The sequence below is a fragment of the Canis lupus genome, chromosome 14 (assembly GCF_048164855.1).
Source record: "Canis lupus baileyi chromosome 14, mCanLup2.hap1, whole genome shotgun sequence".
NCBI classification, from domain to species: Eukaryota; Metazoa; Chordata; class Mammalia; order Carnivora; family Canidae; genus Canis; species Canis lupus.
The window spans coordinates 7,070,072-7,096,759 of NC_132851.1; the positions used below are offsets into that span (position 1 = coordinate 7,070,072).

The window sequence follows — 26,688 nt, forward strand, 5'->3', positions numbered from 1 at the left end:
TACAAGTTGTTTGCCTCTTTTCATTAGGAAACCCTTATATGATAAAGTAATGACAATATAGTTTTTTTTTTAAGTAGTAGTATGCTTTCCTTGTTTTGCTGCATGATTTTTGTTGTTGGTTTTAAATAATGATAATTTAGTTTAAATTTTAAAAATTACAGTTGTGTTAGTTAATGCTATTTAGAGTTAAATATTTACTTGTGCTGTTCAGTTCTCCTCAGGAAATTTAAGAATGGGTACATGGTAAAGCTAGAATGATTGTTATATTAAAACAAAGTGAGGCCAAGATTTTTATTAATGAAACTTAGCTAAAATAAGAAGTGTGTCATATCTAGGATAGTGGAGATACATTTGTTATATTTTGGAGAAATCAACATTTATTTTAACCATTCATTTGAAAAGCACAGATAAGAAATTTAGGAACATGATAATCTAGCTAGTAAGATAATTCTATTTTGATCATGTAAACTGGATATCTATTAAAAACTTCAATGTAAGTCTTGTAATATAAAATGAAAATTAGGGCTCTGGATCAAATGCCCTAGTTTAAGACAGTTTATTAAAAGTTGTAATTTTGATTAAAAAATCAGTAAAATTAAAAAATGCCTATTATCTATATTATTTTGACATTTATATATTTGGAAAGTATGATTTAATAAACTGTAAGGTATAATTGTGAAAATAATGAAGACCATATGCCTAATATCTGTTTGTATGAAAAATGAATATTATTAACAAATGATATTTTTGGTTTTCTATGGCATAAGAAAATCTAAAAAGAATACTCCTATGACACATCTGAAGTCATGTATCTCAAATGTTTCTAATGATTTTAGGGAAGCAAAAATATTACCTATGAAGATGGCAAGTACTTAGTCTCATCCCTCAAAAAGAAAAAATGTACAGAGATCAGAGGTTTTCTCCAATAATTATGAGCTTAGTCTTTTAATAATTATTATTGTTTCTTAGTTTCTAATGTAAAGTTTATCAGAAAAAAAAAAACTTTTTTAGCCTTTTAGAATCTTTTCCTCCTTCAAGTGCTTAATATTCATGTCATGATCCTCAGAAAAGGATTTTTAATATCATGGAAAAATAAAGCCATAGCTTTTTTATTGCTGTAGAAAATAGAGAATATCAGAAATTAATGTGGTTTGTGACACATTTTAGGGGAAGTATGATGCTCTCTGACAACATCTCTGTTTCATCTTATATGAGACACTTTTGTATTTCTTACTTTTGTTATGTTGTTTTCCCCTATGTCTTGTGCCGGAAGAATAGTCTCTTTTTTCCACCTATCCTCATCTGTGTCTATGTTCTCATACTATAACACAAGGAAATATTTGACCTTCTTTTTTTATTTGCATGTTAGAGTATTTTTTTTTTCAGGTTGTTGATCCCCTAGTCTAAGGCAGTAGTTCTCAAACTTTAATGCCTGTGAGAATCACCAGGAGGATTTATTAAAATGCGAGTTCCTGGGCCCCATTCTGATTCAGTAGGTGAGAGGTGGGCCACAAGAATTTGTAACTTTTTCACAAATAAGTCAGATAACACTGATATAAAGAGGTTAGTGGACCATAGTTTAAGAAACATTTGTCTAGAGACTATACTTAGCAGCTGTGTTAGGAAAACTTCATTACACAGCAGCAAGATAATGTGTGCATTAAATATAAGGACTTAGTACAACATAAAGAGTAATGCTTCTAATTTTAAAAAATTAAATATTTCTTGCAGTTACTAAGAAGGCTAATTCCATTTGACTGAAAAGCATGACAAATAATTTTATATACTCTTTTGGACTACCAACCAGTCTTCCTCTCCTGACTCAAAAGTCTTGCTCAGCCTCTCACTCTCTAAAATATGAAGTGAAGGACACAACAAAACTATGCTAGAATTGGAACTACACTAGTGTATCATATGTACATACATATATATATATTTTATATGATTTATGTATATGTGCATGTATGATATGTATGTATTTATGTATATCAGAGCCTGGCCCAGACCTGTCTACTTCATGAGGAGAAGGAAGGGCTGACATGAGATGTATATTTAAACTTACTAAACTGCTGTAAATATAGTACATCCAAATTAAAGGAAAAATGAAACCATTAAAAAGTCTATAAACCACAAAGTTATATATAAACCATAAAATATGCATATTAATTCTATTCCCAAATTTCAGATTTTTAGATTGAATATCAAGATAGTGGTCAAAGATATGCTGAATTCTGAACCAAATGTGGGGTAGAACCATCCTGACATGGTAGGATCAGCGAGCTAGGTGTGGGAGTGTGAGCTATGTGTGTGGGAGGTGGTAACTGTCAAATCATATGAATTTAGCAGCTGGATGTGAAGTTCTAATCCCTAATTATGTCATAGGGAAATTACTCACATTTTCTCATCTCGAATGATAAAATATACCCTATTATTCTTAGGATGTGATACACTTTCTTCACCAATGAAAAAGAGACCTTATGTCTGTGTAAGAAAAATCTATAAAGATGAATTTATTATGGCTTTACATACAAACTTAAGGAGTCTCCCGACTGAAGCTACTAGTAATTCCACCTTGCTTATATTCTTTGAAATGTCTCTTCAAATGAAATGTTTTGTCTTTTGAAACTTTGGCTTAAAAATTCCTTATGAATGCCATATAAATAAGGTATCTATTCAGTTCATTTGAGCAATTATTCTGAACTCACTATTTTAGGGGAACTAAAATGAACCACAGTGGTTCCTGCATAAAGATAGACACAGAGCAGTCATTGTATATAAAGCTCTTAGTTATGGCAGAGTAATTATTATGTGCATGTTAATAAGCAGTCCAGTTAGGATAACAAAATGCTCAAGTGATTTATCAATCAACCCGAACTATCTGAATTATTTCCTCTATTCATTGAAGTTATTATAGCATATCCTTTTAACTATCTGCAATTTACTAAGTAAAACTTACATTCTGTGCTCATATTAGTGTGAGAGTTGGGTGAAGATTGGGAAGGTGAACATAATGTTATAGTAGTAAAAGTTTGAGCTGATAAATGAATATTTTTGCTTTTCAGATAAAACTATGGTTTGACAAGGTTGGTCATCAATTAATAGTTACAATTTTGGGAGCAAAGGATCTCCCTTCCAGGGAAGATGGGAGGCCAAGGAATCCTTATGTTAAAATTTACTTTCTTCCAGACAGAAGGTAGGGATGTGAAACAAAAATAAATGTTCTTGAAAATTAATAAGAAATGTTAATAACAGTGGGTGTTTCAATTCTGTCTCATTTATTTTTATATATCATGCAAGTCAGATATTTATGAAGTTTAACATGAGCATAATGATTCATATTTTTCATGATTCATATTATTCCTATGATTCATATTAGTCTTCAAAATAGTGACAGTAAATGCTTAAAGATTGTTTTTAAACTTATAACAAATGTTATAATATAGATGACTATTGAATATTTATTTTAGATTGTATGGATTCTTAAATGATGTATATTTTCATTTATCAAAATCATTAAAAATTATACTTTTTAAAATCAAATGCATTTTTAATAAAATCTACAGAATCAAAAAGCTGGAAATGATACTAAAGGGTACTCATATTCCTTTACAACTCTTACCTCCTCATACTAAAATATCATTTCTTTATATTCCATAAAATCAATGAGTATGTTTTATATTTCACTACCCCATGTCAGCAAGGAAACTTTACCACTGGGACTACCTAGAATCAGCTTCTTCAAGCATCATTGGTTTGTGTCCATACTAGTTATCATAAATGATATTTTTCTACCCTACTTTATTTATTTTTTTTTTAATTTTTTTTTTTTTTTTATTTATTTACTTATGATAGTCACAGAGAGAGAGAGAGAGAGAAGCAGAGACACAGGCAGAGGGAGAAGCAGGCTCCATGCATCGGGAGCCTGATATGGGATTCGATCCCGGGTCTCCAGGATCGTGCCCTGGGCCAAAGGCAGGCGCCAAACCGCTGCACCACCCAGGGATCCCTCTACCCTACTTTAAACAGAAGAATTGGGTTGGAGAAAATTATCTAATCACTTTTAAAATCAGGAACATAAAAAATAAAAGAGATTATTGAATAAATATCATAAAAAAAGAAAGAATTAATGGCACCAATTACCTTTTTCCCAGCTATCCTGCATCCCTGGCTTCCAGGACAGAGTATTCTCAAGGTCTGGCCATTTTTTCTCAGGCTGGAAGTGGCTAGGCACAGATGTGATCTTCAACATGTTTACATACTTCAGGAGCATCATTTACTTAGTTCAGTTGAAGGTCATCAGATTTGAGTGCCTAACTATCATCTGAAGAACAATCTCTCAAAGAAAAGGATAAAAGAAAGGAAGGCCTTACATTTTATTTGATACATTTTGAAGTTAAATTTGTGAAGAAAATTGCTCAGAAAATATGTCAAGGTGCCATAACATCTAAAGTTTTTAGAAACTGTTTGCCATATAATTTTATCTCATAGAATTTGCTTGAAGAAAGTTGTTTTCTCACAACTTAGGCTGTCTTTAGAATAGGGATATACTTTGAAGCAAGGGAAGAAGAGGATATTCATAATGGGGCTTTTATTTATTTATTTATTTTATTAAAGATTTATTTATTTATTCATTCATTCATGAAAGACACAGAGACACAGGTAGAGGGAGAAGCTCTCCTGCGGGGAGCCCGATGCAGGACTTGATCCCAGGATCCAGGAATCAGGACCTGAGCCAAAGGCAGACAATCACTGAGCCAGCCAGGCATCCTGCAACTGGGCTTTTAAATCTAGCTTAAACTTGAGTTGGTTAACAGATTTCACAGCCGCACTTATCTGCCATCCTGGAGGCCACATCACCTGGCTTCTTTGAGCATACGTGGTTTGCTAGTCCAAGCATTCTTAGAACACCACCATAAAAACCTGCCTTCCCATCGTGCTTTTATATGTACATATAACCTAAGTTTCTACTTACTCAACCTTTGAAGAAAATACTTTTGAAGATGATAAAATCTTTCTAATTATGGAATTTATTATTTGATTGACTATTTCTGTTTAGTTTTATTTTATTTTACGTACCCTCTCCCCTTTTTGAGCAGATAGATCTAAAATGAAAAAGAAGGTCACTTTCACCACTCCTTTATATTTTCAATGTAATGTTTATCTTTTCCTAACACCAAAGAATGTGGTAAACACTTAAATATTTCATTCTCAAATTATTCCTCTTCTGTTTCCTTGTCAATTATCAGGAATTAGAGGAATATTTAAGCAAGTTTGTCGATTTATTGAGTCATAAAGTTGTGTCAGGGTTCTTTCTTTCTTTCTTTCTTTCTTTCTTTCTTTCTTTCTTTCTTTTTCTTTCTCTTTCTTTCTTTCTTTCTTTCTTTCTTTCTTTCTTTCTTTCTTTCTTTCTTCTTTCTTCTTTCTTTCTTTCTCTTTTTCTTCTTTCTTCTTTCTTTCTTTCTTTCTTTCTTCTTTCTTTCTTTCTCTTTTTCTTCTTTCTTCTTTCTTTCTTTCTTTCTTTCTTTCTTTCTTCTTTCTTTCTTTCTTTTTCTTTCTTTCTTTCTTTCTTTCTTTTCTTTCTTTCTTTCTTTCTTTCTTTTCTCTTTCTTCCTTTTCTTTCTTTCTTTCTTTCTTTCTTTCTTTCTTTCTTTCTTTCCTTCCTTCCTTCCTTCCTTCCTTCCTTCCTTCCTTCCTTCCGAGAGTGAGTGAGTCACGGGAGCAGGGGCAGAGGGAGAGGGAGAAGCAGGCTCCTTTGTTGAGTAGGGAGCCAGATACAGGGCTCCATCCCAGGCTCGGATTCATGACCTGAACTGAAGACAGACACTTAACTGCTTAAGGGACTTGAGCCACCCAGGCACGGCAGGGTTTTATCTTAAAAGATAAAAGAATTCTTTGGTTAACTCAGAAACAGCTACGTTATCATCACATTTTTTTTCTGTTGATACAAGTTTTTAGACAGGAATAAAGGGCTATTTACGCTTTTTATAGGAATTATTTCACTTTTCCTGACAGTTTGTCCAGGAGAAAAACTATCTGATAAGATGAATGTAAAAAATAATTAAACCTTTTTATGATAAGAATTCCTGGAGGGACAGTGAGACTGCATTGAAGAGATTTAGACAGGAATGTCTCTATGTTAGTTAATCCATTCAAAACATTATTTTCTAAGTAATGAACTATGTCCTCTAAAAAATTGCTGAATGTGCTTTACACTCTTTTATATCTTGAAGTAACGTTGGTTATCAGTCAAAATACATTTCTTTCTTTGGAGTAAACACATCAAGTCTTTGCAAGCAGTTACTTAAGTAAATTAAAAATACTAGTAGCCTGAAAATACATACAAAAGGCTTTAGATTGGATTTTATTTTATTTTAAAGATTTTATTTATTCATGAGAGACACACACAGAGAGAGAGAGAGAGAGAGAGGGAGGGAGGGAGGCAGAGGGAGAAGCAGGCTCCACGCAGGGAGCCTGATGTGGGACTCAATCCTGGGACTCCAGGATCACCCCCTAGGCCAAAGGCAGGCGCTAAACCACTGAGCCACCCAGGGATCCCCCTGATTTTATTTAAAAAAATAGTTTTCATTCATAACAGGTTAATGGTGCTGTTAGAGATCAATGATTTATTTTATTGTTGGTTGGCTGAGATCTAAAAAAAAAGTCTCGATAGTATGCTCATTGATCTTAGTTTTTAAATACTCTTAGCAACTTTTCAGTGATTGACTTATACAACATGATCTTATTTTGTTGGTTTCTTTGTTTCAAAGATTTTGTTTTTAAGTAATCACCCAATGTGGGGTTTAAACTCACAACCCCGAGGTCAAGAATGGTATCCTCTAACCGATTGAGCTGCCCCCCCCACCTTTTTAATCTGATCTTATTTTGAAGGCTTTTGTTATACTTCTAGAAGAAAGCCTCAGTTGCTTTTTTTTTTTTTTTTTTTTAACTTGCTGAAGCTAATTTTTCATGGTTCTTTGCATGGATTGGTGCTTCAATACACACTAAATTGCCTTATTAAATGTTAATTGTATATGGTGGGAGTACGAGGAATTTCAGTGATTATCTACTCTCCCTCCCACCCATTATAGAAATCCCTTCTGAAATGTCTTTATCTGAGAACTTTTTTCACTCAAGAGGAAATCAAGGTTTATTTTTCTCTTCCCTTTCAGACTGCAGTATAAACCATTATGGAATTATAAAGTAAGGTTCCCACTAAATGGTTTTTTCCTGCCTTTAAAGGAGAAGACTTTCTCTTTTAACAGGGTCTCATAATTCATTCTTTAATGTGTGAAATATGAGTAGGTGCTTTATAAATATTTGTGAAAATTTTAGATGAAGAGAGGAGATGGCAGGAATAATAAGTCATAGTCCTTGTTATTATTTCTATTATTTAGTTATTTTTATTTATAATAGCACTTTTCCATAAAATGGAATAGCATAAAATTTCCTACGTGGATTTCCTAGGTTATTTTCCTAATGAGAACATAGAAATTAGTAAAGATACATTGTTTTAAAGTGTCTTGCTTCCATATTCAATATATGAGTTCTGGAAACATATGTGCCTTTGGTGAGTTAAGTCCAATCTATATTAATTTCTATTTTTGCGTATTCATGAATTGACACAATATACAGTACACAATATATAGTACAACAGGATAGTAATGCATGTACATATTTCATAAATATAAATACATATAATGGGATACATTGTCAGAAACTTATATTTGATAGAGATATGCAGTCAAAAAAGTCCAGAAGCCTGTGAGCTAGAAGCCCCATCTATTGGGGATGGCCAGCTTGCATTTCCAGCTCACATCATAGAAGCTACCTCACATAGAAATAATTTTACAGGGGTACTTGAGTGGCTCAGTGGGTCAAGCGTCAGACTCTTAGGAACCTTGTATACCATTGGTGGGAATGTAAACTTGTGCAGCCACGATGGAAAACAGGATGGATGTTCCTCAAAAAATTAAAGCTACAGGGACACCTGGATGGCTCAGTTAAGCAGAAAATTCTTGATTTCAGCTCAGGTCATGATCTCAGGGTTGTGAGATGGAGCCTTGTGTGGAGCCCGCTTCCCTCTCTCTCCCTCTCTAAAAAAATTAAAAAAAATAATTTTACAGTGCTTTTAAAGATCTGATAACTGTCAAGTGGGCAAGTACATATTTCTTTATATAAGATAGTAAATTGATAAATGTAATTATAAGTGTTCAGCTGAACTAAATGGATATAAAGTTGTGACCATCACAATTTTTTGGACTTTTTGTGCAATTACATTTCTGTAGTTTGAGTAGTATATGTAACATTCTTGGTTCATTGCCATTTTGAAGGATTTCAATAGGGCAAAATGGTTTTAAAAATGTAGAATTAATATTTCTGATTTTAGATTTTGAGAAAGATGAAATTTTTAATTATGGAAGGAGTTCAGATTTACTGAAATATTGCTTTTAAAAAATGATATTATTATATACTTATAAATTTTAGTAAGAATTTAAATGATTATAATATTTATAACATATGACACTTTTGTGGCAAAACTTCACTTCCTGAAAATTTTAAATGAATAGTTTTTAGGGCAAAACTTAAAGGTTTATCCTGTATTCCTATTTTTTATAGTGATAAAAACAAGAGAAGAACTAAAACAGTAAAGAAAACATTGGAACCCAAATGGAACCAAACATTCATTTATTCCCCTGTCCACCGAAGAGAATTTAGAGAACGGATGCTAGAGATTACGCTCTGGGATCAAGCTCGAGTTCGAGAGGAAGAAAGTGAATTCTTAGGAGAGGTACCTGGAATTATTTTCAAGCTTAGACTATCCATGTCCTCTTAAACACATTTCTTTGTGATTATCAGCAAAATCTGATATTTTGAATATCTGAAAAAGTAAACCGTTTCTTTCATGAAATGAATTTAGCAACTGCTTTAAGACAAAACATTGATGCCATAAAAAAATAGTATCTAAAGAATCTGTAACAATTTTTAGATGTTTATTCCTACTGTAGACATCTTAGTGTTGAATGCTAAAAGGTTGGTTTGTGCTTCACAAATGTATTGCTGTGTTTAATTGTTTGTGTATATCATTTTAGTTTAGTGAACCTATTCTACCACTCGTAGGTCAACCATTTATTTCTGGATTATTTTTTAAACCCTGTAATGTATCTACAGTGTGCTAAGGGCTGAGGCTTCAAAGGTGAATAAGGCAGATTATTTCCTTCAAGGAATTTATAATCCCTTGGGGATACAGACAGATGTCTAGACAGCTGTAACATAGTGTGGCAGATGCTGTTGTAATAGGAATACTTGCTGTGCAGATAAGTGGAAGTGGTCCACAGAAAGCTCCCCAGAGAAAGTGAAATTTAGCAAAGTCCAGGGGAGAGAAATTCCTGCAGAGGGTATGACAAGATACTAGAGTTGAGGGGGTCTTGAACAATTCACTGAAATTGGAAGGGGAAGTGGTAAGAACTGAGCCTTGAGGGTTAATCTGACACTGACCTGATCACATCCTTCAATATATCATGTTAAAGAAGTTTGAATGTTATCTTGTGGATAATGAGAGGAAATGATAGATTTTAAAGGGACGGGCTTGACTGCATTTGTACTTGAGAAAAATGTTTCCAGGTATAATGCAGAGAATGTACTGAAGAGGGGCAAGATGAGAGGCAGGTCTCCTGCTATTAACACAGTAAGTTACCTGCTTAGCCTTCTTCAGTGTGGTTGGTTTGCCTGAGTAAGTTAATTGTCAACCTTGTGGGAAAAACAACAATTCATAGAAATATTGAACTGAATATTCAATGGAGAACAAACATTAGTAAATGAGTTGGATGAAGGGGAACATGGTTGTTAGGCACAGACTGGTGCCAGCTGCCTTGGGTCTGCATCCCAGAACTACTGCTTTCTACCCTTGTGTCCTCAAGCAAGTTATTTTAACTATTTGTGATCAGGCTTCCTCTTCAACCAAATGGAAATAATAGTAGTATGCAGCTCAGGGCTCTTATGAGGATTCAGTGTGTGTGTATGAAAACATTTGGAACACTGTGCCTGTAATTTTGCAGGGACTAGGGAGAATTTAGGAAGAATGAAATAACTTTGTGGTTTTACTTCTCTACCTCCCAGAGCTAAATAATGATTTATCATTATGCAGCAGTTTTCGTACACATAATCACAAACACTTTCATCTTTGCATGGGACCCTTAAAAGAAATAAGAGGAGTCATTTATTTCTATAGATTGATTTCCTTTGTAAATTTATTAAATGTTCATACTGTAAAATCCATATTATGATATGGTTCATATTAAAAATCTATTCTTTATCTTCTTTCTTGTTTTGAATTCTTAGTGGCATGATATGTTGAACACAGTTTTAAATAAGACAGAGTCATAATTACACCTTTTTCACTTACCAGCTAGTATGAGCTTAGACAAGTTCTTTTAACCCTTGTTAGCCGTGGTATCCTATCTGTAAAAGTTGAATAAGACCAATCTAGTTTTTTTGTCTGAGAATTAAGATAGCATATGGTTCTTAACATACAGTAGATAGTTCCAATTTGGTTTTGACTCCCCATTTAAGGGTTTTTGTAAAGGTTAAATTAAGAAATGTAAATATAAATGGCTTTTAATTATTTAAATATTGTATTTATTTACTCATGAGAGACAGACAGAGAGACAGAGAGACAGAGAGAAAGGCAGAGACACAGGCAGAGGGAGAAGCAGGCTCCATGCAGGGAGCCCGACGTGGGACTCGAATCCAGGTCTCCAGGATCACGTCCTGGGCCAAGGCTGCGGTAAACCGCTGAGCCACCTGGGCTGCCCTAGAAATGGCTTTTAAATTAACAAATGGTATACACATATTAGTTATTACAGACTTGTAGTAATAAGCAGTATTCTTTAATGGCAAATTTGCATTTCCTGATAATGAGTGAATTTGAGCATCTTTTTATGTGTTTGTTGGCCATCTGTATGTCTTCTTTGGAAAAATGTGTGTTCATGTCTTCTGTCCATTTTTTAAATTGTACTATTTCATTATATATATGTTCTTTATTTTTGATATTAGTCCCTTGCTGTATATATCATTTACAAATATCTTCTTCTGTCAGTCAGTTGCCTTGTTGTTTTGCTGATTTCCTTTGTTGTGAAAAAATTTTCTATTTAAATGGAGCCCCAGTATTTATTTTTGCTTTTGCTTCCCTTGCCTTAGGAGACATATTTAGAAAAATGTTGCTATAGCCAATGCCAGAGAAATTACTGCTGTGCTCTCCTCTATGATTTTTATGGTTTCAGGTCTCATTTAGGTCTTTAATCCATTTTGAGTTTATTTTTGTGTACAGTGTAAGAAAGTGGATCAGTGTCATTCCTTGTATGTAGATGTTTAGTTCTTCCAAAACCATTTGTTGAAGAGACTATATTTTTTATATTTTTGCCATTACGTGTTCTTGACTCCTTTGTTGAACATTAATTGACCATAAAAATCATGGGTTGATTAAATTAACAGACTTTTCATTCTGTTCCATTGATCTATGTATCTATTTTTGTGCCCACACCACACTGTTTTGATTACTGTATTTTGAAATCTGGGATTGTGATATCTCCAGTTTTGTTTTTCTTCTTCAAGATTGTTTTGGCTATTTGGAGTCTTCTGTGGTTCCATACAAATTTTATGAACTAGATTATTCTAGTTCTATGAAAAATGTTGTTGGTATTTTGATAGGATTGCATTAAATCTGTAGATTTTTTGGGTAATAACGATGTTTTAATAATATTTGTTCTTCCAGTGCACGAGCATGGAATATCTTCCATTTGTTTGTGTTGTCTTCAGTTTCTTTTTCATCAGTGTTTTACAATTTTCAGAATTCAGGTCCTTTACCTCCTTGGTTAAGTTTATTCCTAGGTATATTTTTATTTTTTTATGCCATTGTAAATAGGATTGTTTTCTTAATTTCTCTTTCTGCTACTTCATTATTGATGTGTAGAAATGTAACAGATTTTTGTATTTTGGGTTTGTATCCTATGACCTTATTGAATTTATCAGTTCTAGTTCTTTGGTAGTCCTTAGGATTCTTTATATATAATATCATGTCATCTGTGAATACTGAAAATTTTACTTCTTCCTTACTAATTTGGATGCCTTTTATTTTTTCCTTGACTGACTGCTGTGGCTAGGACTTCTTAGTATTATGTTGAATAAAAGTGGTCAGAGTGGACATCTTTGTCTTTTTTCTGATCTCAGTGGAAAAGTTCTCAGTTTTCAGAATATGATGTTAGCTGTGGGTTTATCATATAAATAGCCTTTACTATATTGAGGTATGCTCCCTCTAAACCTACTTTGTTTTTATCATGCATGAATGTTGTACTTTGTCAAATACTCTTTCAGCATCTACTGAAATGATCATATGGTTTTTATTCTTTCCCTTATTGATATGATATATCACCCTGTTTGGTTTGTGTATATAGAACTACCCTGCACCACTTGATTGTGGCGAATGATTTTTTGATGTATTTCTGGATTTGGTTTGCTAATATTTTGTTGAGAATTTTTGCATCTTTTTTTATCAGAGATATTGGCCTGTAGTTCTTTTATTTTCTTTTTTGTAGTGTTTTTATGTAATGGCAAATTTAACAATAAGTGTGTCTTCAAAGGTCTATAAAAAAAAGTAGATATTTAAAACTATTAAGTCGGCAAGAAGTTATGCATATTTAGCTCTAATTATCGTCAAGCATGAGGGCAATTTTGTAACATAACATTGCTTTTGACCTAACAGCATTATTATTATAATTATCATTTTTATAAAAGTTATGAGACTATTTAAGAGAGTTTCTATATAGTAGATATATAATGTTCTTTTGTCTCTTGGCTTTATAGATTTTAATTGAATTAGAAACAGCATTATTAGATGATGAGCCACATTGGTACAAACTTCAAACCCATGATGTTTCTTCATTACCACTTCCCCACCCTTCTCCATATATGCCACGACGACAACTCCATGGAGAGAGCCCAACAAGGAGGTTGCAAAGTAAGTTTTCAGTGAGATTTATCATACCTTTATTGAATTATCTTGAATGATATATATGACATAGAATTCGAAGATCCCATTTTGGATATTAACAGGCATCTATTAGTATTTTCATAGCTATTGATGGTTTTAAATTGTTACACATAAGTGAGGTTATACTTATAGCATTCATTTATCACAGTATGATCCCAAATGAAGTAATTATGTTTTAATTTTAGCTATTGGGAACTTATATAGGAATGAATAGAAGAAATAGTAAAATTTGGTCATGTAGCTATACATATCTGAAATTATGATTTCCATCTTCATTATGCCAAGTATTCTATAAATTTGTAGGGTGGCAAGGACAGTATAGTGGTTGAAACTACAACCATGAGCATTACTCAAACAAACCTGGGTTTAAAGTTTGATTCTCTCACTTAAGAGCCATATGACTTCAGCTAGATTCTCTCTCTATGATTCACTTTCCTCATTTAGAAAATGGAAATAATACCTAAATTAAAGTGTGGTTACAAAAGTTAAATATTCTCAGAAATATAAGTTGATGTGATTATTCTTGTTGTTATTATCATCAGTGTTTATATTTTACCCTGAATTAATGCACAGTCCAAAATATCAAATAGAATTTGATCAATTCAGTGAATCTTCAAAGAAACCGGGAAATGTTTTCTAGACTAAAAAGCGGCATTATTGGCTTGTTGTCCCTACAAATCTAATTTGTTTTCTTGATGACTATTATTAAAAGGGGATGTGTCTGCTTGCTGCTTTGTGTGGTGTTCATGGATAATTTTATCTTCATGGAGTCAGCATTTTCCAGGCTTAGCAACATTTTTTTGTGAAGTACCTTTACTCCTTTTTAAAATAATGTCTCTGATTACTAGAATTTTATTTCTACTATCCAGTCTCTTATACAGGGGTGATATTATTTGAACACTAGTTTTACAGCATTCACTTTTTTCAGGCTCTCCACAGAGTAGACACTTACCCACTTATTGCAAATAAGTAAACACTTATTTGCAATTTCCATCGCAACATCTTTTGTTGTAAAAATTACACTACTATGAATTTTATGTGGATTCATTTTAGTGTCTGTTCTTTCCGGTCACTGTAATAGACTAAGTACAGTCTCTTAAATCACAATGTAGGATCATAGGTTATTACATGAATTTTACTAATATAAATCAGTTTGTAATCATTCTTATAGTTTAAGTTTATAGACTACTAATGCTAATACTCCAGTTGCTATTACAATAACTAATATTGATGACTTCTAATATCTAAACTCTTAAATCTACCAATAATTTTCATGACTTTTTTCCTCCTCAGCAAATTAAGAATAGTGTATATAATGAACAATGAGAATAGAATTCTTCCTAGTTAGCTACATGTATCATAGATTTTCATGCAATTAATTTGATTTAATCGAATTTGTAGCTTTCAATATTTAACCATTCCCCAGATGATTCCTCTGCTATTTAATCACTAATAGTATTAAATTCATTCATGGGTAATATGGTTTCATGTTGTACCATTCAGTATTGTCATGACTTACCAACTTCTAATAAAATAAGTTTTTAATATTTGAACATATGGCAAAAATTGGTGTTTTACACCTAAAATTTATCATAATCATAATTTATTATCAATGTGTAGGACTGAAATAAGTAAAAACATGTACATATGCATAAACAAAATGAAGATTAGGAAATAACACTAAGAAATAGAAAGTTGGAGTGCCTGGGTAGCTTAGTTGGTTAAGCATCTACCTTCAGCTCATGTCATGATCCCAAGGTCCTGGGATCAAGCCCCAGGACCAAACCTTTGGGCTTCCTGCTTAGTGGGGAGCTTGCTTCTCCCTCTCCCTCTGCTACTCCCCCTGCTTGTACTCTGTCTCTCAAATAAATAAATAAAATATTTTTAAAAAAGTAAAGAAATAGAAAGTTAAAGACATTATTAGTGGCTGAGGATATATTGTTCATTGATAGCAAGTTCAAATTCAAATTAAGGTATGGATAAATAAACATTAATTATTTTAAAAATTCACTCATAAGAATGACCTTCAGAGGTTTTTTTTTTTTCATGGATAGGGTAAATATTGCATTTATTTATAAATACATCTTATATTATCAAAGATATGATCATTAACATATTTGATGGAACATATGCATGGACAATTATCAAAAATGTATAATAATCCCTCATTATTTTCTACATCCACATAATAGAATATGTTAGTAATACAGTCTCTGATGTTGTGAGCTGAGGCTATGAGCTTATTGAATATGCATGGATATTTAATGGTACTGTTGGAATTCTGTTTTCTCTGCTCATGATTTCCTATTTTAAATTTTAGATTCAAAATTTCAAAAAAGGACTGTATTTCCATGGCCATTAGTAATTTTTAATTTTAAGGATATATTTTTAAAATAATGATTATTTCATATATCTTGTAGCTAGCTTAAATATTTTTTTAAAATCTTTTTGAGAAAGAAGTCCAGGCAACTTTGATTATAAGCTTTAAATGGTTTCCCTAATAAAGGAATTAGTGAAAGTATTTGAAATACATTGTTTCTTCTTATACAGGTATTTCTGTATGTTTTATGTTTTAAAACACTTACAGAAAGGGCCACATGCTCATAGCTCATGTCTGAAAGAAATTAGGTTATGGAAAATTAAATTTTCATAAAATAATTCTCATAAAATAAATTCTTTTTTTTTAAAGATTTTTATTTTTCCATTCATGAGAGACATGGAGAAAGAGAGGCAGAGACACAGGCAGAGGGATAAGCAGGCTTCTTGCAGGGAGTGTGATGTGGGACTTGATCCCAGGACTCTGGGATCATGACCCAAGGCAAAGGCAGACAGTCAACCACTGAGCCACCCAGGTGCTCCCATAATATAAATTCTCATAAGTTATTAAATTAAAATTTTAATATGGAACTAATATTTTCTACAATTTTTAACGTCAGGCTCCTTTCACACACACTCTTATCCCAGATGTCATTTAGATATTACCAAATAATGAGACAGTGCATATTTCAAACAGTGATCGATTAAGCCTTTTTAAAGAGGTGTAAACAAGATTGGAGCTATATGTTCAAATGATATCAATAGAGAAGTGAGATTGTTTTTTTAGATGGTAAAATGTCTCATGTAGTCACATAATTTTATTTTGATTCATTGGTGAGAAACTATTCATTACTGTCCTGACACATAAAGAGATTGTTTTTGAAGGTGTATTTTGATGTTTTAGTTTTATTTTTATATATTTACTGTCATTTGTATATTCTTTACTGTCACTTGCATAGTGTCTTAAGTGAAGTATTTTCCTTTTTAACATGGCAGAAGTAATTTACAAATTACAAAATTGTTGGTTACTTGGTATCTTATTAACCATTCTCATCACAATTTGAAGTATAAAGATGATGAAAAACAGTTTTCTTTTTTGATCCTTTATTCTGTTCCTAGTCCCATTTCAAGCAGATTCATCTCTTTGTTCTCAAATATTAGCTCTTTATTTAGTAAAATGCAACATTATTACCCTTCCACTTTTTAAAATAGATAATATCATGTCTACTATATTTTTATACAGTCTTATAACCACAAGTCTTTAGAAATGTGAATGGAAATAAATCATTGGGACAAAACCATAATGATGATGGTTTTGAGGTGTAAGGTAAAAGAGATGTAATTTCATCATTAAAGTTTCTTAATATTTCAACTATTTGGGAGGATTTTTGGCCAATATTCTAATTTTCTACTCCATTCTCTTACTTATCTCTTTCTTGGACTGCAGGATGTGTATAAAGACCTCTTAACATTATTCTACAAGTTATTGAGTCTCTATTTATTTTTTATTCTTTTTTTTCTCTCTTAGTTTTGATTATTTTTACTCACCTGTCTTCAAGTTGACTGGTATTTTCTTCTACAGTGTCCTGTTTCCTTGAAAACAATACTATAATTTGTTTTAGCAAAATGTTGTATTTTTCATTTTAGAATTTACATGTGAGTTTCTTAGGACTTCCTATATCCTTCCTGAAATTCCCCTTCTTTTATTATATCTCTGTGTGTATAATATTATATATGTATATGATTTGTATGGGTGTAAATATATCAAATAATTTATAGGATCACATATATACACATATGTAAACATATGAAAAACCTTTAGGATTATACATATATACACATGCACATGTAATGTACTATGTACATATACATATGTAATGCTGTGAATTCTCTTTTATTTATAATATTTATTTTAAAGTCTGCTAACTCCAATATCTTAGACTTCTGTGGATCTACTTATATTTCTAGGTTTTCCTTTGATTCTGGATCACATTCTCTATGTGTTTTATATATATATACTAATTTTTATTGTATACTGAACATAGTGTTTCATACATGTTAGAGACTCTGGATTTGGAAGAATGTTGGGTTTTATTTTGGCAGACAGTGAAATTTTTGAAAGATCACCTAAAACTTATGGAGGATATGTCAAGGCAATTCTATTTTGGTTCTTCCATAGGTTTAAGGCATAGTGCTTAATCTGGTTTGTGGTTTTCGTTCCTGAGGTATAAACTTTCCAGGCAAAGTCCAAGGTATTGCCAAAATCCTCTGACATAATTGGACTTAAACTCGACTCTGTGTCCTGTGGATCAAGAAGTTGCTGAAATCTCCTTCCATCTCTTTTAGCTTTTTAGCTATGGCTTTCTTCTTGTTTTTCCCTCTGCAGTTTACAATTTAGGGAGGGATTTAGGAGGCTATTGTGTATAAAGTTTGGGTCTCCCCTTCACTGGCTCCCTCTTTTTCAGGATTTTCCTTACAATTCTAGCTGCTATGACAACTCTGAATTCTGACCTCTGGCTCTTCAGCTTTGTAAGAATGAATGTTTTTTCTTGAGCTGTAGTTCCTCTGCAGGGCACCTAATTGGAAGGCCCTTAGGAGAAAAGCTATTTCAATATGTGTTTTTCTTATTTCAAGGGTCATAGCACCAATTTCTGCTTGCATTTATTTGTTCTCTGGTGTCTTTAAACTTTTTTATTAAAATATTTGTTCAGAATTTGTAATTATTACTGGCAGAAGGGTTAGTTGAATATAAGTTACTTTGTCATTCCCAGAAGCAGAACTCTACATTTTTAGTAAACTTTTTACTGAAGAATAGCATCTATACATAAATGTGTATAAATGATAAATATACCCCAAGTGAATTTTCACAAAGTAATGACACTATGTAAGTAGCACCCACATCAGGAATAGAACATCACTAGCCACCCTCTTTCTCTCTTTTAGTAAGTATGGCCCCTGCCAAGATAATGAACCTGAGGTCAAATAGTATAAAATTGTTTTCTTATTTTTAATTTCATGTAAATGGAATACTTACACACACATATGAATTTTATAGAATTGGAATTACAAAATATATTACTCTTTCACATGTGGCTTTTTTTTTACTGTTTGTGAGATTTACCAATATTGTTGCAAATAATTGCAGTTAACTTATTTTCATTGCTATACACAATTCCTTTCTATTAATATATAAGAATTTATGCACTTTACAGTTAATTAATAGTTTGCTTTTAGATTTTGGCCACTCCTAATAGTGCTGCTATGAACTTTTTCATACATGCCTTTTTGTAATCATATGTGTTCACTTTTGCTTTGAATATATCTGAGAGTAGAATAGATGGGCAATAGGCTATGCATAAATTCTACTGAAATAGATATTATTGAAGTTTCTCAACTGTATCCATTTTACTTCCTACAGTAAAAAGTACCAACTTCCTACAGTAAAAAATACCAACTTGCACTTCCTACCGTAGTGATGAGGGTTTGAATGTCTCTACATAATTACTTATTTTCGGTATTTTCATTTTAACTTACCCATTCAGGTGGATGTTCAGTGTTACCTCATTGTGGCTTTTAATATGCATTTCTCTAATAACCTTTTCATAGGTTAATAAACCATTTAGATATCCACTTTTATGAAGAGCCTAGTGAAATTTTAAGTCCATTTTTCATTTGAGTTCTGTCTTTTCTTATTGTTTTATGAGTGCTTTTCTTTTAATTATGGATTTGAATTCTTTATAACATAAATGTATTGCAAATGTACTTTATGACTTGCCTTTCCACTCTCTAATGGGATCTTTTGATCAACAGAAATTTTTAATGTTAATGTATTTTAGTTTTCAATTTTTTTCTTTAGTATTAGTGTTTTTTTGGTGTGATCTGTATAAAAATATCTTTATCTTCTTCAAGGTCATAATGATACATATTTTCTTCTAGAATAGTGCTTTACTCTGCTTGTTAAATCTACAACTCATTTGGAATTGAGTTTTGTATATTGTGTGAGATAGGGATCAAAATTCATTCTTAAACCTTTGGATGTCCACTTGATCCAGTACATTTACTTAAAAAGCCACATGCATGTGGTTAACTTTTTGAAGTCATTCCTATCAATTAGCCAACTTTATTATTCTTATTACCAAAGTGTCTTATACTGTAGTTCTATAATAAATTGTAATGTCTGGTAGTATAACTAACCCACTTTTATTATTTTATAAGATCATTGTTAATATTCTTAATTTTTTGTACCTAACAAACAGAGTATCAAATGATTTTTTATGAATACCTTTATGGAATTTTTATTCAAATTACATTGATCATTTTGGGGAGAACTGAGGTCTCTCCAGGGAGTGAGGAGAACTCCACTCCATGAATCTGCTATATCTATAGATAATATTTTAATAGATTTCAATGTAGAAGTCTTATACCTTTACTATATCTGTAACTAAATATTTGATTTAAATTAATGTTGATATTCAGGAGTATAAGTTGTTTATTAGTATTCAAAAACATTCCCATACATTATTTTGAATTTTGATGTGCACTATTATGTTACTTGTGAATAATGACTATTTCTTTCTTTCAAATTTTTATACCTTGTTTTCTTTTTTCTTACTTAATGCTTTGGCAGAGTCTTATCATAAAGTGCTGAATGAAGTGATACTGTTGAGTAGAAGTTGCCATCCATGTTTGGTCCCCATTCCTTGAGAAAAGCTTGAAATATTTCTCAATTATAGTTGATATTTGCTATAAGATTTTTACACTCTACTGAGATTCAGAAAGTCCTAGTTTATTCCTAGTTTGATAAAAGTTTTTAATCCTGAATGGTTATTGAATTGTATCATTTTTTTCTGCATATATGGATATAACCATATGATAGTTCTCTTTTATTCTATTAATGTGGTATAATTCTTTGATTTTCAAATGTTCATCTAGTACTCCTGTGATGAATTCAGGTAGCTCATGATACATTCTCATTTAATCTATCCCTGGTTTCAATTTGCTGATTCTGTGTGTAGAATTTTTGCACCTATATTCAGAGAAAAAAAGATTGTCTTTTATTAGTTTTTGCTATCAATGCTATACTGGTTCCATAAAAATATTCAGAAATGTTCCTTCTTTTTCTGTTAGATGTCTTATTTCCCTTTCTTGTTATAATCTCTGTCAAATTTTGATTTCAGTTTGTGTTGACCAAATAAAAAGTGTTTGAATGTATACCCTTATTTTCTATTGTTTTAACGAATTTCTGCATTATTGGTGTTATTTATTCTTTAAATGTTTAGTATTCACCATTTAAGTCATTAAGGTTGGCAATTTCTTAGTGTCAAGGTTTTAAATCATAACCTTAATTTATCGGCTAAATTTAGGACTATTCAAAATTTGTGCTTTGTGCCATCTTTGTTAAGTTGGATTTTTCTTGGAATTTGTACATTTCTCCTATTTAAAAAATTATTTGCATAAAATTATTCATAATAATATCTTGTCATCTAGTTAATGTCTATTGGTTGTTTAATGATGCCCTCTTTATTCCTTAATATTGGTAATTTGCTCCTTCTTTTTCTTGTTTTTCTTGGTCAGACTTTCTAATGACCTATCAATTATATTAGTCTTTCAAACAAAAAAACTGTTTTGTTTACTTTATAGGTTGTATTTGTTTTTCTTTTCACTAATTTTTGTTCTTATTATTCCTTTCTTTTACTTTCTTTAGATGTGTTTTTTTTTTTTCCTCCTCATTTCTTCAGAAAATACTTACATAGTTTTTATTGGGGTACTTTCATTTACCTGTCAATTATTTAGGAGTGTATTTTAAGTTTCCAAATCCTAGGGATTTTTATTTATTTGCTTATTTTATTTTTTACTGAGTCTGGCATATTATCTCTCTTGTCTGAGTATATACTTGGAATCATTTGGAATTTTTAAAATTATTAATTTTCTTTGTGATTCTTCATGCAACCAATTTTGGCAAGTGTTTTGAAAAGAATGTTTATTTTGTCACATTTCTGCACATGTTCTATAAGTTAATCAGGTTTATTAGTTTTGCTGTTCAAATCTTCTAGATTTGCTTTTCTTTTTCTTAGTTTGAATATTCCGTCAGTTATTGAGAGATGTTAACATTTCCATTTATGATTGTGGACTTTCTCTTTTTAATTTTATCACTATTTGCTTTATGGATTTTAAAGTTATGTTATTGGGTGTATACAAACTAAATTGTTAGGCTTTTTCAAATAGACTGATAATTTTATCATTACATAATATGTCTCTTTATATCTACGCATTTTTTTCCTTAAGACCCTCTTTGCTTGATGTTAATAATGCTGCAGCTGCTTTTCTTTGGTTATTTTTGTGTGTGTGGTATTTCTGTCTAAATCTTTGTACTTTCCTCTTCTTTGTGTCCTTATATTTTCAAGGTTTGTCTTTTGAAAACAATGTAAAGTTCATCTTCTTAAATCCATTATGACAAGATTTATTTTTTATTGGAGTAATTCATACATTCACATTTAATGTAATTTCTTATAAATTTTGCTTAATATCTTACACAATATTACTTATTTTTATTTGTCCTTTTTTCTTCTTGTTGTCTTTTGAAATTCATATTATTTTATTTACATCAACAAATATTTAGTTACTTGTTATGCTGCTTGTGATTGATCCAAAGATACATTATGTTTAGGTAGCAAGTAAAACTCTTTTTCACAAACTTGCATGTAAAATACACATTTTTTTCAAAAATTATATTTAAATCTTTAATCTTACTTAGGTATCTTTTTCCCAAATATCGATCTTTATTCCTTCTCCTTACCTACTTCTACCTCTTAATGGAGGTTCCAGAAAGCCCTAAAAAATGAAAATATTCAGAAAAGACTTATTAATTTTTAGTCCTTAAGAAGCTTTACTGATTTGTCCCAGTACACAATGGTTACTTAAAGCTAGATCTTTGCATAGCAGTTTTTACTAATGCTGGTTCTTTGGTGCTTAGCATCCAGTGGATCGTGGAGCTGCCATCCTAGAATCCTAAAATATCACTCGACTTTGGGGAGGGAGGTTCTAGAGCCTGCTTCCCAGTTATTCACAAAGCTCTCTAACCATTGTCTCCATACTAATTCTGAGAAATATTGATCTTTAGCGATGCCTTCCTCCTTTCTCTGCCCTCTCTACATTCCTCTCTCATTTCTCTCCTCTAGCAAAATCTCATTAATAAGCCTAGAGTATTGAAAGTAAATTACTATATGTCACTTTGCTTTTCAACCCACAACATAAATTTCCCTAATTAAAAGAAACACTAAAAAGCTCACCACCTCTTTAAAATGTATAAGGGGAAATATAAGGATAATAAAGCAAAATTTACATCTCAGTACATGATCATGCTATAATCTTGGAATTTGTATAATTTTTATTATACATAGAAAGAACAGTGGTAAAATTAAAATTGTAAGCTTATGTAGAAATATTAGAGAATAATGCAAGTTGTTGATGAACATTTGGGCTAGAGCTTAAAAGAATAATTAGTAAGATTTCAGTAAATGGAGGTGAGAAAAGTAAATTGTTAAGATGCTAGGATAAAGACATAAAATCTAAATAAGATGAAACTTATACATAGAAAGCATTGAGTGCCAGGCTACGGATTATGAGATTTATATAGGGCTTAAAAGAATAATTAGTAAGACTTCAGTAAATGGAGGTGAGAAAAGTAAATTGTTAAGATGCTAGGATAAAGACATAAAATCTAAATAAGATGAAACTTATACATAGAAAGCATTGAGTGCCAGGCTACGGATTATGAGATTTATAATTTTTAAATATAATTTGAGGGTAGAAATCTAAAAGAAATAGCATACTAATGTCTTAACATGATGTATTCCTTCCCCTTGATGTGTTGCAACCTGGGGAAAAAATGTTTTAAGGGGAGTAGTTTCCTTTCATTATGCCATATAAACAAATACTTACCTTGCTTATAAATGAAATCTCATGTATTTTGGAATTGGAGAAAGTTAAATATTAGGGATAATGAACGGCATTGGAAAAAATATTAAGAAGGAAATATCTTTGCTTGCATTTAGATTGTAAGTTCTTATTTGCTTGTGTTTAGATTATAAGTTCTTATTGGGCAGTGACCATGATGGTCTCCAATTAAACGTCTTAGTCTTAATTAGTAAATAATTCCCAAAAACTCCTCATAAAAAATCTCTTTCAACAATTTTCAACATCACAGTTTGTGCCAAAATTTGTACATTAAAAAAATCATATATATGCTATATGTAAGTTATGTTATATATATGTATTATATATAAATATATATGCGGACATATATATATTTGGGACATATTTTTAATATTTATTATTAAAATCTTTGTAATAAAAATACAAGCTTTAATAGCTTGAAACATTATATATATTTTCCAATTTAAAACCTTATTATAAATCATGAATTTTTAATAATGAATAGAAACTGTAAATTTAAGAACAAAGGAACTATATACTTTTGAAAGAAAACACTCATATTTATTCTCTTATTTCTTTTTAAAATATTATGTACTTAAGATCTGTAGAGAACACCTACAGTTTGAAAAGTTTAGTTAATGTCTTTTATTCTAAATTATAGTGATGCTATTCTTATTGTTTTAAGAAATAGTATAAACTTTTGACTATTAATCTCAAATTTATTAAAATGTCTTGTTTTAAATTCTGGCAGTGAAAATCTGCACTGCTGAATTAAACCTTACACTTCTTGGTGTGGTACTGATTATTTCACCTTATGTCCTTTTCCCAAGGGCATATTAGACAGTGACAAAAGGAAAATCATATGGGACTCCCATCTGACTTTAAAATTTATGTAGTAATGTATGAGATTTTCAAAAAACCACTTTGGGGAACGCCTGGGTGGCTCAGTTGTTGAGCGTCTGCCTTTGCCTCACAGCTGATCCCATAGTCTTGGGATCGAGTCCTACATCAGGCTTCCTGCATGGAGCCTGCTTCTCCCTCTGCCTATGTCTCTGCCTCTCTCTCTCTCTGATCTCTCATGAATAAATAAATAAAATAAAAAAAAAAAAGCACTTTGGGGATCCACTTAACAACAGTGTGCTTTGCAGAAAATCCTCAAATAACATCTTTTAAATTAAAAAAAGTTAGTAGGGATCCCTGGGTGGCGCAGCGGTTTGGCGCCTGCTTTTGGCCCAGGCCGCGATCCTGGAGACCCGGGATCGAATCCCACGTCGGGCTCCCGGTGCGTGGAGCCTGCTTCTCCCTCTGCCTATGTCTCTGCCTCTCTCTCTCTCTCTCTCTCTCTCTGTGTGACTATCATAAATAATAAATAAAAGAGAAAAAAAATAAAAAAAGTTAGTAAACTTAGATAAGTTAAACCTGTCATTAAAACACATCTAAATCATTCAAGATGTAAAAAAGACATGAAATTATACTTTTATATTAGTGTTCATAAAAAAGAAAGCAATTATATATATTGTAATATCAATATAGGACATATACTCAATTTTATTGAAGGTACAGTTTTATTGAAGACACACTGTTACATGTGGGAATAATGTTGCCAAGAATGAAGTTCCACGATTCAGAGTTACCATTAAAAAACAAAAACAGTAGGGACACCTGGCTGGCTCAGTCAGTGGAGCATGCAACTCTTGATATCAAGGGTTTAAGTTTGAACTCCCCATTGTGTGTAGAGATTACTTAAAAATAAAATCTTTAAAAAAAAAAAAACACAAAACACCTAAACAGTAGAGTGACATAAAGTAAGAAGACTACAATGGAATATTTCCTTACTACTATTCATGTGTGTGAGATTTAGGTTTTGGATATGTTGTATTAGCATTAATTTGCATATGTGGGTAAATCAATATGAATGTGAATGTCATCATCCTAAATATTTTAATGAAAAGTATTTAACATGATACAAAGTATCTATGAAGAATTATAAAACTGGTAAAATGTTATTTCAGCATGTAAAATACAATTTCAATATAGACAATTTACTTAGATTTATAATTATGTGCAGTGCTTTTACTTAAGGAAATATTTATATAACAATTCATTGGTATTAGAATTTAAAATTATATACACTATAGCAATTCAGTTTTTAAAGTAACATAATAATTTTATTTATTAACTGTGTAACACATTTCTATTACACTTTTTCCTATAACTTTTTGCTGCATACCTTGTGATCATCTCTTCCTAAGACAATTTTGTACTATCATTTTTATACATCTGTGCTCTATTGATTATACAAATTATTTTTTATATTACTTTTATTCTACCTTTTTTCTTCTTTAGAAAGATTGTTGTAACTTTATCTCCTCTTTTGTTGTTGTCCTTTTATTTTGGATGTTGAGATTCTTCATTATTATTACTCTGAGTTTTCTTTTTCTTTGTGATATAAGAGTTTTTGACATCTTAAAGCATCTTTTGTCTTCTCATTTTCAGTTTATGTTTGTGACTTTCCCTTGGAGTTCTTCTACTTTACATTTTAACTTTAGTATGGTTAATAATTGTTTTTCCAATGGTGTGCTGGAACTGGAGCCAGTTGTGCATATCTCTTCTCTTCATAGTCATTGACATTTGTAGCTTGAATTAGCTATGTGGGAGTATTTTACATTATGGGAATTGACAAATATTACAAATCAAGGCTTTTTCTGCCCCAGATGGATAGTTGTTAAACATTTACCAACATACCACTGCCTTATATAGTATATCAAAATTAATTTCAGATTTAACAAAATTTAAATGCAAGAAGTTAAAATGTTAAAGGGTTAGAAAAAATATACATGAGTACTTAAACGAGCTGTAATGAAAACAATGGAAGGAAACTCAGAGAAGAGTATCAATAGGTTTTAAAAATATATGGTAAATATATTAAATCTGTTTTTTAAAAGATTTAATTTATTTATTTTGAGAGAGAGATTAAAGCTGGGGTTAGGGATAGAGGGAGAAGCAGACTCCCCACTGATCAGGGAACCCCACATGGGGCTCAATCTCAGGACTCTGAGATCATGACCTGAGCTGAAGGCAGACGCTTAACTGACTGAGCCACCCATGTACCCCCTATTAAATCTATTTTAAATGAAAATTGTAGAAGGCAATGTGGTAACCTGATAAGTGAAGTGATGGTAAGTGTTGGTTGGTCAAACCTTATACTTGAGTTTATGCTGATTTTTTAAAGTTTTAGTTTAAGCTAATTGATTCAGTTTTTCTCTAGTTTATGAACATATGTCCCAGATAAGTGTTAATAATACTTATAAAATGATTCAACTCTACAATTTTTTTTCTAATTTCTACAATTATACTCTGTCCTCAGAAATTCCTATATAGTGGTTACAAGT

General features: G+C 31.5%; 1 protein-coding gene and 1 long non-coding RNA gene across 49 annotated transcripts in view; one reads left to right on the forward strand and one right to left on the reverse strand.

Moving 5' to 3' along the window:
• Positions 1-26,688, forward strand: part of RIMS2 (regulating synaptic membrane exocytosis 2) — a 581,405-nt gene that overhangs the window by 297,296 nt on the left and 257,421 nt on the right. For all 48 annotated transcript variants that reach the window (XM_072774146.1, XM_072774140.1, XM_072774145.1 and 45 more), the window contains 3 exons: positions 3,063-3,193; positions 8,617-8,788; positions 12,859-13,012. In XM_072774146.1, coding sequence (XP_072630247.1) covers positions 3,063-3,193; positions 8,617-8,788; positions 12,859-13,012 — 457 coding nt within the window. The remainder of the gene's footprint in view (positions 1-3,062; positions 3,194-8,616; positions 8,789-12,858; positions 13,013-26,688) is intronic.
• Positions 1-26,688, reverse strand: part of LOC140603676 (uncharacterized) — a 94,249-nt gene that overhangs the window by 35,996 nt on the left and 31,565 nt on the right. The window lies entirely within an intron of this gene.